At 39.2% G+C, this 11,268-nt stretch overlaps 1 protein-coding gene across 2 annotated transcripts in view; it reads right to left on the bottom strand.

Moving 5' to 3' along the window:
- Positions 1–616: 616 nt before the first annotated feature.
- The window catches only part of LOC141016538 (retinal-specific phospholipid-transporting ATPase ABCA4-like), a 42,586-nt gene continuing 31,934 nt past the window's right edge, over positions 617–11,268 (bottom strand). For both annotated transcript variants that reach the window (XM_073490950.1, XM_073490951.1), the window contains exons 35-49: positions 10,971–11,140; positions 10,104–10,281; positions 9,894–10,009; positions 9,636–9,783; positions 7,726–7,849; positions 7,356–7,485; positions 7,097–7,217; positions 5,796–5,858; positions 5,314–5,420; positions 4,184–4,325; positions 3,817–3,951; positions 3,417–3,520; positions 3,106–3,198; positions 2,124–2,373; positions 617–1,359 (exon numbers count right to left, since the gene is read on the bottom strand). In XM_073490950.1, the coding sequence (XP_073347051.1) occupies positions 1,243–1,359; positions 2,124–2,373; positions 3,106–3,198; positions 3,417–3,520; positions 3,817–3,951; positions 4,184–4,325; positions 5,314–5,420; positions 5,796–5,858; positions 7,097–7,217; positions 7,356–7,485; positions 7,726–7,849; positions 9,636–9,783; positions 9,894–10,009; positions 10,104–10,281; positions 10,971–11,140 (1,998 nt within the window). In that variant the 3' untranslated portion in view covers positions 617–1,242. The remainder of the gene's footprint in view (positions 1,360–2,123; positions 2,374–3,105; positions 3,199–3,416; positions 3,521–3,816; positions 3,952–4,183; positions 4,326–5,313; positions 5,421–5,795; positions 5,859–7,096; positions 7,218–7,355; positions 7,486–7,725; positions 7,850–9,635; positions 9,784–9,893; positions 10,010–10,103; positions 10,282–10,970; positions 11,141–11,268) is intronic.

Genomic DNA, 11,268 nt, shown 5'->3' with positions numbered 1-11,268 from the left:
CAGCAGTACACAGTCTTATTTCACAGCTTGTTATGACTCGTTGGTTCTCCCACAGCGACACTATCCATGCTCATCAGCCTCGTCCAGATGACCATATGGGCCGGAGAGGAGCGTGAGATCCACACCAGAGAATTCATTAGCAGCCCCGTATCGCACAGTGCCATCATCCCTCTTGTTTCTTTGAGGTAGCCAATGAAATTCAGGCTCGTGGGCGGCCTGAGGCAATGACACCACTACTTGCGGCAGGAGAACAGTAATTGGACTGTGTGTCAGATAAATCCAGGTTGTGACAAGCCACTCAGCGCAGTGTCGCCTTGGCCCTGATGCAAAGCTATCTGTCAGCCACCCTACTGACCTGCAGCAGCTTTCTTAGCTCTGAGTGGAGGTCAGTGGGGTTATTTAGGAGGGAAAAGACTTTCAACTCCAAAGTAGCATCCCGTAGCTTTAAGGGAAGCATGGGGGGCTGAAACTTTTGAGAAATACATTGAAGAAATACTTCACTTCACTTATACATTATGAAACTTTGGACTGTTTTATTTGTATGATTGCAGTACAAATCAGCTAACACTGTGTAGAGCATGAAATATAAAGCATGTTAAAGTTTTATTTGGGCAGATACAAAATATTATTCCTCTTTATTTCCAGCTAAACTTATCTAATGACCTTTTTTTCCCCTCAAATTTAAATCTTCAAGAGGAATATTTTGTACTGACATTGGAGAACAACATATCATGGCGATGTATGAAACACAGCAGACAAATAAATAATTAAATGCACAGCAATAAATGACTGAAAAGTATAGAAGCGATAGTGTTTTGGAAAAAAACAACAACCAACATGACATTTGTTTACATACAGTGTGTCACATAAAATTGAGGTGAGTGCGTTAATGTAAACATTTAAAAAAAATACTGCTTCTAAGGTGCTTAAATATTCTTTAAACATACAATATGTACAAATGTGTACAAGCCAATCAATCTAAGCATAATATATCTCTCTTCTCTGTATGTTAGTTAATAACCAGCTGTTTTTACATCACAGATAGACATGGCTTGTAAAGTTTATCTGTGACTGGTAAAATGAACTGTTTCACTTTGGCAGGTAACTGGCCAGGCTCAACTCTACCCCTAAAAAGCAGTTTGGCTAGTAAAATATTTAAAGTGGCTTTTAAATTGTGGAATGTGAAAAGTTATAACACTGCCCTGCAGAGTCTGTGTTTCTGTACATTTACAGGCGGCAGGTTCATGTTTTCCTCTGAACAGGCGAGATCTTGATGTCTTTTCTTCCACCCGCCGTTCGTCTGTGTAACGTAACGTCATCGTCCTCTCCTGTCTGTAGCTTGGCAAAGTTGACGAACACCTGCACAACAGACAAACTGATTCAGGACAGAATAAAAGCTTTTTGGACTGCTTGAGATAGTAAAAGGACCATAATGTATCCGCTCAGGACTGAAAGTTGTAATGTACTGATTTCAGACAAAAAGATTAAACTGCTGTTTTTTTTTTTAAGTGGCATAGCTGAAGAAATGTAACTGTTGTGTTTAAAGAGGAGAAAACATCTTTAAATATTGAATCTGGTGGAAGGTTTGGTTGTTCAAAAGTTTATTCAATGTGTAACTTTCAACACAGAGAAAAGCATATGATTTATTTTGTAGGTTGTTTTTTTTTTGGACAAGCTTGAATACTAATACATGAATAAATATTGAAGTCCAGTTGCACTATATATAATTAGAATATAGTTTTTTTCTTTTTGTTTTTTTAATTTGGTAAAAATCTTAAAAGGTCCTGTGTGGAGGGTTTAGTGACATCTAGTGGTGTGGTTGCAGATCGCAACCAACAGAACAGCCCTTATCTCCCCCTCCCTTACAGTGGCTGCTAAAAATGCAAATAAAAACAAAATGGTGGTTTGGTTTGTCCGTTCTGGGCTTCTGTAGAAACATGGCCGAGGAACATGCATCGACTCCGTAGAAGAAGACCTGCTCCCTCTGTAGATATAAAAGTTTCATTCTAAGGTAACTAAAACATAAAGGTTTTTTTTTTTCAGGTTGATTAAAAACGTTATTAAACAAAGGTAGGCATTCTTTGGTCACTTTCCCTTCTGTCATTGTCTTGGTTCATATGTACCTGGTCCAGTGTTGTCTGGGAAACAGAGTAGTCTTCGATGCTGAGCCTCTCTTTATTGGCCACCACCAGCTGAAATATCCTGGCGAGGGAGGAGGAGGCGATCTCGTACTGCAGCGTGTTGTAGTGCTTCTCCCTCTGAACACAGCCGGGGAACGAGCTCTCCATGAAACTCTCAACGGGCTCCAGATCTGGGGACAAGCCCGCCTTAGCTGCCTTGATTTTCATAGTCACTACGTAGCCGTCACCAAATCTGAATCAAGGAAACACAGCATGAAGATATTAGACATGATCATAATTTACACATCGAATGTGATCTATATTATAGTTTATATCAACATCCACTACTTTTTACATTGAAATAATTATTTTATTTGCGGTGGTTTCTTCATTGTGGAACAAAAATTCAAAACAATATTATCGCATAGTTGTTGTACAATCTACGGATACCCAGAGGAGCAAGTAAGAAAAAACATTCTGGTGATCCATTTTCTAAATCTGATATACACTGGTTTCTCTCCTGTGTTTAAATACGAGTGAAAAAAAACCAAACTGTTTTGCCAAAATAATGGCAAAACACCTGCTAAAACTTTTTTCTATATATATAATGGAAAAAATGCCACTGCCAAAAATGTCCATTGTCTGAATTCAATACTAACCTTTATCATGGTTTGCAATGTTTTAATTACTGTAAAAACAACCATGACTTTTATTAAAATGTATTCAAGACGCACAGCAAGTTTCTATCGCAGATGTTTTCTTCAAGCTATGAAAACGAAGAGTCTCAGAAGACTTTTAACTGTCAATGCATGCTGGGAAGTCTGTTAAGTTGATTGAACTCTGTGCACTAGCTCAATACTAGCTATATTGAAAAAAATATTTTCGGAACATACATTTACTGCACATTTTTTTGTATTTTGATGCTGAGAAATGCTTTATTTATTTATTACTATACAAGCCTGCTAAAATACAGAAAGCCCCTTACTTGTATTTGAGATGCTGGATGGTACCCAGACACTTGAAGGTCCCATTGACCATGATGGCCAGCCGAGTGCAGAGGGCCTCACACTCCTCCATACTGGTGGGAAACATTCATAATCAATCTTTATTTTTACTGCTGCTGTTTCGTGTCTATGATCCATAAATCATCATTTCATAGATCTCTACGGTAAAATCAACCAAATGCTATACTAGTCATGATTTCATAGAGAGTCGCTGGCAGCAGAGTTAACTGTGTTTGGTCAGCTGCTGCAGCAGATGTGTGCCGTGGATTAATTTCATTATTAGATGTCGGACCTGTGTGAAGTGAGCACCACGGCCCTGCCGTCCTGAATGACACTCATGATGGCGTTCCACAGGAAGCGTCGAGAGTGGGGGTCCATCCCCGTCGTGGGCTCGTCCTAAACGCACACAGCCACAAACAAACAAACAAACTTGACTCTCTGAGCACATAATTCCATATGAACAGAGACCAAATCCTTATCTCTATCAGCATATGGCAAAGATCTCAGATTTATGCCAATTTGAATTGAACTGCGCAGTTTCCTGCCAATGTATAAAACATTCGAGGCCAGGCTTGACTGAACCCATATGGCTTCCCATCTGGATCCATAGACCATTTCATTGATAAATCCCTGCATAAAACCCAAAAACCCAAACAATGGGCTCGTGAGCTCCTCGTCATTGGCTAACTCACAAGCAGCACCAGCGCTGGGCAACCAATCATTGCAATGGCTGTGGAGAGTTTGCGCTTGTTGCCTCCACTGTAGGTCCCTGCGCAGCGGCTGGCATATTCTGTCAGACCCAGCTTCTGGATGCCCCACTCTGCCACCTACAGGGAGAAGGGAAATACTGAAATTACATTTTTAGGATTGGCAACCTGCATTGTTTAACTGAGCCCTTTGTCACAATTTTACAGCATAATTAAAAGGACACAGAGCACAATGTACTAAACAAAACCAAAGTCAACAAAATGCAGTGCTGAGCCAGACAGTAGTTGCATTTAGACAGCAGAACGAAACATCCTTAGACGTCGGATGCAAAGCAGCCGGAGTCCGACTCACTCTGGGGATCTCTGACTCAGGTACCCCTCTGAGACGAGCGTACAGGTACAGATGCTCCCTGCCAGTCAGGAGCTCGTCGATGGCATCAAACTGAGGACAGTAGCCCATGTTCTGGTGCACGTCCAGAATCTCATTCAGGATGCTACAAAACAAGACACGAAAGGCCACTCATCACAGTGAGACAACAGAGAAAATAATAATAATAAAAACAAACATTTAACTATTCTTAATGGAGTGAGATTGATTAAAACATCCAGAACTAAGAGGAAGCTCATTCATCTGAATAGAATTATGTAAAAACTGAACAAAACTAAACAAAAACAGTGCAAAAATGACAATTAATCTGGTCGCCAATTAAATATATTATTATTATGTCTGATTCTGATACACTTCAGTTACATAAAATTGCATTTTTATTACTGAATTATGTTATTTGTCCCTTTTTTGTGAAATGTATGATACTTTAAACTCTTTAGGCTTCAATATATCCTTCAAATTAAAGAATCTGAGAAAGAATAATGACTCTTTTGTAGGATTGCTCACGTATCACATCCACACTGAGGCCAGGACCTGTGGGGAGGGGTCATGAGTGCATATTGCTTTATTTTAAGTTTGAGAACAACTGTAATAGATGGTTGGTGAAAATAGCTGTTAGCCCAGACTTTCATTAATCTGGGATTTAATGGAGTTTTAATGTTCATAAATGGTGCAAATGCAGTTTGATTGGCTTATTCACCCTGACAAGAATTCTGAGTGGGCATGTCTGAATTGTTGGCATTGAAGTCGGATGCTTAAAAGACAAAATATCACTTTGGGGTAGCTCCACAACAAACATTTATTTGATACATCAATCGCTGATTGATCAAGCCCTCTTTCCTAGCTTTTTTTTCTTTTTAGAGCACCACATGGGGTGGTTTTATAGCCAGATAGTGTCATCAAACAGAATTATGTCACATTGACCTTCCCGTGTTTAAACTTTCTAACTCATTGGACTGTTTCTGGTCCTCTCCCATCTGGAACTGTGTGCAGGATAAACCAAAAGCATTTCACAAATACCATCTGATCCAGCCCCGAACAGAGTTTGTGTTCTATCGACCATGTAGGGACATTTTTGACCGATCTTTATGTACCTGTAACCGGCCACGGTCGCCTCCCCGGAGCTGACATCAGTGTCACCAGTCAGCATTTTGAAGGTCGTTGTCTTTCCAGCTCCGTTAACTCCCAAGAGACCAAAACACTGGAAGGACAAAAGACAATCAGGCCTTTTGAGGACACATGCTGTTGAAATGCGCTTATAGAGAATTACTTCTTATGTTCATTTAAACCTCTAAAATCTATTTGGCTTCATGAATTGAGGAATCTCCTTGTATATGGATGCATTGATAAAGGAAATTGAACAGAAATATAACAAACACACCCAGACAAAATGAAACCAAATAAATATACTTCATCATCTGGCTGCTGACGGTGAAAGACAACAATATTATCTGCAACAGTCTGCAGCTTCATCCGTGCTAGACTTACTTGAGCAAACACCAGCAGAGAAAACTAGAGTTGTACAAATAAAAGAGACAGCAGTAGCTCACGCTGTAAATGAACTCAGTGACTTTACCTCTCCCGCAGGGACACCGACACAAATCTGGTCCACAGCTGCCCTCTTCCTGCCCACATACGTCTGTGCAGAGAAGACAGGGAAACAATATTCCATTTGTGTCGTACTTTTTAAAAAACAGCAAAAATTAAAGGTAAAAAAGCAATAAGATACAAAATACATACAAACAAAATATGTTTCTGCAGCATTAATCTGTCTGCATAAACTCTCCTAATCCTGTAATTGTTTGTTCTGCACTGTAAATATGCTTTAATTTTTCCATATTGTACAATTACAGATTACTGAGAGAATTCTTGAATTTGTATTAGTGACAATGCAAGGGAAATTATTTAGTCCTTTATTTACATCCGAAAAATATGAATATAAAACAGCCAGGTTGTCAGGTACTAAAGGTTTTAATCCAGTATGACTTAAAGCTGTAAAGAAATGATCATTTATTTCCATTATCTGTTTCTTTATAATCTGTTAGAGACTGTGTAAAAATGACTGAGGTGAGAGTCTTATAAAATGTGTGTCTGTTAAGTTTTATATTTACCCTTCATGGAAAAAAACTGCAATAGCCTAAAACCAACATCGGAAAATATTTTTTGTCAAACATCCCTCTGTTATTTGATAAGGAGCTTCTGATCAATGAAGCCTATAACAGCCACTGACTGAGTGAAGTGACCCACGTACCCACTCTATTGGTGCTGACAGACTTTTCGTTCCAGAATGAATAATAAAGAAATATGATCCACAGAAGAAATTCAAAGAGCAAAAGTTGAATCGCTCCCCCCTTGCACTCAATATAGTCTGCCCTCCTTCAAGCAAAATTTTGCTCTTTTCTGACCCTTTATTTCAGAAATCATGACGTTAATGTAACTTTTTAAAGGTTCATTCGTTTCTGCCTTAGAAAAGAGAGGCCTGTTAGGAATGTGTTATTTTGCCTACATTGTTGTGTTGTGTACTGCTGTGTCTGTGTTATGCCTTCGTTGGTATTCTTTTAATTTATTTTGCTTCTTTTTTTCTATTTCTTTTCAGGTATTCGCCAGAGGAAAACCTGTAGTTTATTGCTATCTATTTTTTTTGTATCCAGCACCAAATCCACTGAGGTTTCATGGAAATGCCTCAACATATTCCTTCCTCCTTTTCTTTGACTAGCCATTCAACTTTAAAGTGGGATGGATGAAAGGATAAATTAAATTAAATCACAATAATGAATGCCCAGAAATACACCAAGGAGCTTATATGAAATACAAGTCTTTGACAGTGTAAAGTATAATGTGAAATTATATAGGCGTAATGGAGTCAGTCATTTTTACCTTAGCGAGGTCTCTGATCTGCAGGATGTCATTCTTGCTCCCTCCATCATAAATTCTCTGCCTCTCTGCTGCCACATCATCGTCCTCATCATGTGTTGAAGTCTGCTTGTAATCTGATAACCTGAAGGGGAGAGAAGCAGCTAGTACAACAGTGCCTCTGACCCTGTGTGGAAGTATTTTCCTGATGAAGTCAAGACACCGGTGTAATAAGAGTAAAATATTCTGTGTATGTAGACTTTTACACTGATCAGTCCCTTACCAGTGGTCTAAGAAGAACCGGTACTGAATCAGAAGATTGAGAATAAAGTAGACCAAGCCTTCTACTGCCATGAAAGCAATGTTTTTCCCCACAAAGTCCCACCGGAAAGGGTCCTGTATGTACTCTTCACCTGAAAGCAGAGAAGAAGTCTGTACTGAGAATAAACCCTTTGTTCAGTCAGAACAAAGTCAGTGTATAAGGTATGAATCTGTAACACTTGGTAACCCATTCTCATTGGTTAATTTATGCTGAATGGTCTTTCCTTCCAAGTGTTTTTGTCACACGTTCATAAACATTAGATAACAATAAAAATAGATAATAAACAGCATTTTTATAATGATGGAAATCTCATGGAACCATGAGTACTTACCAAATCTGGCGTAAACATCAGTAACAGCCTGGTTCATGGCCATGTCTATCAGTCCTCGCCCCAGGCAGAAGTGAGGCAGCACCAGCAGGCCTTTCTTTAGCCACTCATTGAACATCAGCAAAGACTGGCAACACACACACGCAAACAAACACAAACATTCAATTCACATTTCACTTGAGGGCAGAATTAATAGAGCATCAGTATCCAATATACACATTAAAATAATAAACTAAATTAAACCTGTGAATCATTTCTAAATATTTTGACTCTCTGCAGCATCAACCCAGCTGAAGTGCACTGAAAACTCCAAACGCCCAGCATACCATTGGTTTTTACTCATTATTATTTAAATGTAAAGACTGGAGGAAAACACAAACTTCACTCAAAGCAGAAATCATTTAATCGTGCAGGTCTTCTAGACTTTAGAAAGTTTATTAAAAAGAATGGTAAAGAATTCAGTTAAACGAGTCATTTCACGAGGTTGTGACGCTCAAAATAATGTATCCACCATTTTACAGACGTTTCTTTCACGCTTCAGTTTTCTTCTCTTGATTTGGGGAAAAAAAGATTGCGACTCGTATATGAACATAAAGTTAAACTTTCTTTCAAGGAAAACCTCAATGGTACAGTAACCACTGTTCAGCTTGGTCTGCAATTATATATACGAGTCATGTGTGTCATAATGGATGGCTCGTCTGCTGCAAACCTAATCCACGTGCGGGAACAAATAAAGCATCCTGTTCTGTCTCTGCCAAAACCTAAATACTGAATCCATTTCCCACCATGGCACATATAGTCATTAAGGGAATGATTCTAAGTTGTCTGTAAAAGCTCAGACAAATAATCACAGGAGTGCAGAATGATTTACTGTTGGTGACAAAGTTCAGACTCTCAATAACCTCGCAAAAATATTGCGGCGGTGGTTCTCTCATGAGTCACCTGTTACGTGATTTATCAGTGAGAGCTGAGAAGAGGAGTACAGATGTGCAGTGGAAAAGGGGCATCTGGCAATAATAACATTTATTTTTGACATAGCAGGAAGTCACCCGTTACCATGACAGCAGCATCTGTGCCCTTTTGCACCTACTTCTCTTTAAAGACTCAGATCTTACACACCAACCATGCCAGATTTGTTTAAACACTTGACAGAGTGACTGTTGGCAGTTGTCATGCCTGTCTTGTCTTGTCGGCCCTTCTGCTCCCCCAGCTGCGCCACAAAATTAATCAGTTGGTGTCTATATCTACTGTATAGCTGCTGTTTGCTGTATACATAAGCTTTGGTTTAGTTTCACTGCTCTCATAAACCCTGTTTCCATCTGCAGCAGGCAGCTGTCTCCAGCAAAAAAAGCTCTGATAAACCCACGGCATGCTGCCTCCTCAGCACCAAACAGCAGACAGACTATAGCTGGCAAACATATTGAAATATTCAGCCACTGAAGAGCTGGATACGTTCCTCAGGAGTTGTTCAAGACCCAGGAGAGGCTAAAGAAGAGTGAATATTGGACTCAGCCAGCCAGAAACAAGATTCCAAATGAATGCTCATTTTGCTTTGTGTCTGCTGGATGTATAAATAAACATCTATTTGTGTTTACAGCTTGTTCTACGACCTCCAGGCTTTCAAGAACTCAATACTGTTTTAATTTGCACATTTACTAATCAATATACTCAACGGTGAGCCTCTCTGGCCCTTAACGGTTGTTACTGTATGAGTTATTTTCTGCAAATAGAGCCAACACGTCCGGCACTACAACACAGCTAAACTGCATAGAAGGGGGGGGTCTGACCTAAATGTATCTGCCTCTTATGAAAGAGCTGTATTTGTTGAATTAAAGAACAATTAATAGAAATCAATTGTTTTAGGTGTGCGTTGAGTTTTCTCTTGCAATACTTAACAATCCACGTGTCCTCACCCGATTGTTTTCAAAAAGCTCCAGGATGAAGGTGATAGCGCTGCTGTTGATGCCGATGAACAGGTTGATGCAGGACAGCGACACATATGCAGTACTGGGGATGTTGAATATGTAGGACATGGGATACATCATGGGCGTCACTGACCACCTGTAAGACAGCAGAGTCAGAGAGAAGAGTGTTATTTCACAAATAATTCCAATCAGGTTTTTTTTATTATTATTAAAAAGCAGATTAAATGACGATTAAATAAGCCTTACCCATATAACAGAAGCAGTGCTATTAGTGCTGGCAGGTTGGACGGTGACGTGTAACACTTTTTGTCAAAAGCCATGAAAATGCCAACCACCATTGCAGTGCTGAGGCAGTAGTTAACCTTGGAGAGAAATAAAGCATTCACATGAGAAATGAATAGAAAGAAACAATGATTATACAGTAACAACCTCTGTCTCCAACCCTGCTGGACTTACCATGTCCCAGAAGAAGTTGGCCACCCAGTACACTAAAGGGCTGACCCCACTGACAAACTGCAGATGCTTGGCCTTGGTCACACGCTCCTGGATGAGGTAGAGGACGAAGCTGGCGGGGATGAAGGACATGGCGAAAATAACACAGATCGCCACCACGGCATCTACTGAAGTGGTCAACCTGAAGGAAGAAGCAGAAGAGACAGAAATGTAAATCATTATACACAGAGATGGTGCCTTTCATGAGTTGTATAATTGAAACAAAAAAATAAAACTGAGACAGTAATTTTTCACACATAGGCTCAGGAGGAGCCTTCGTCCAATACTACTATCACTATCATCTTTATGATTACATGATGATGTATGAGAGTAGTATAGTATAACTTGTTTGTTTATTTTGCTTTGTTTTAGTCTTTGTTTTGTTGTCTCTCTCCTATTTTTCTTTTCTTTTCTTTTCGTCCTTATATAAAAAATTGTGGGAATGTCATGAATATGACCGTCAGATGAAATATAAAGTGAATGTATGTAAGATCTTGCATCCTTACAATAAAGTACATTAGAAAATAATGACTTTTTCTTCTCACTGTACTTTTTTTTTTAAACTTCTTTTTAACTTTCTTTTACTATATTTTATTATCATTGTTTTTTTACTACCATATGTTCACTTTGAGGGAAAGTTGATTGATTGATCTAATCCCGCCCCCTCTCAAGTTCACTTCAGTTATAAATGTACATTGTGTTAAATGCATAAAAGCAATTAATATATGTTATAAACAATTGTTTTCGGTGTGTATGTTATCTTATGTTATGTTATTAAAAATATAAATACAATATATTGAAAAAATAGATACATATAACGGTAACACTCACACTGTGACTTCTGAAAGCTGCTCTTTGGTGAGGTTCAGAGGATGGTTGATGGCGGTGATGCCAAACTCAACAGGTTTGGCGGATGGAGGCAGGAGGGCCCGCAGGATGGCGTTATTAGCCACGTTCATGAAGGCCACCATGGCGTGCCAGCCTTTGTTATTATACCACACCTGACAGAGGAGAGCACAGTAAATTTAACGTGTTTTTGAACACTACGACTTGGTAATTGCAGTCCTAATGCACAATATAGCTGGGCTGAGCTTCCTTATATATAAAACCTTTGTTGCCTCGCTGTAAG

The sequence above is a fragment of the Pagrus major genome, chromosome 21 (genome assembly GCF_040436345.1).
Source record: "Pagrus major chromosome 21, Pma_NU_1.0".
In the NCBI taxonomy this organism is placed as follows: domain Eukaryota; kingdom Metazoa; phylum Chordata; class Actinopteri; order Spariformes; family Sparidae; genus Pagrus; species Pagrus major.
This window is presented reverse-complemented; position numbering and strand designations above follow the sequence as displayed.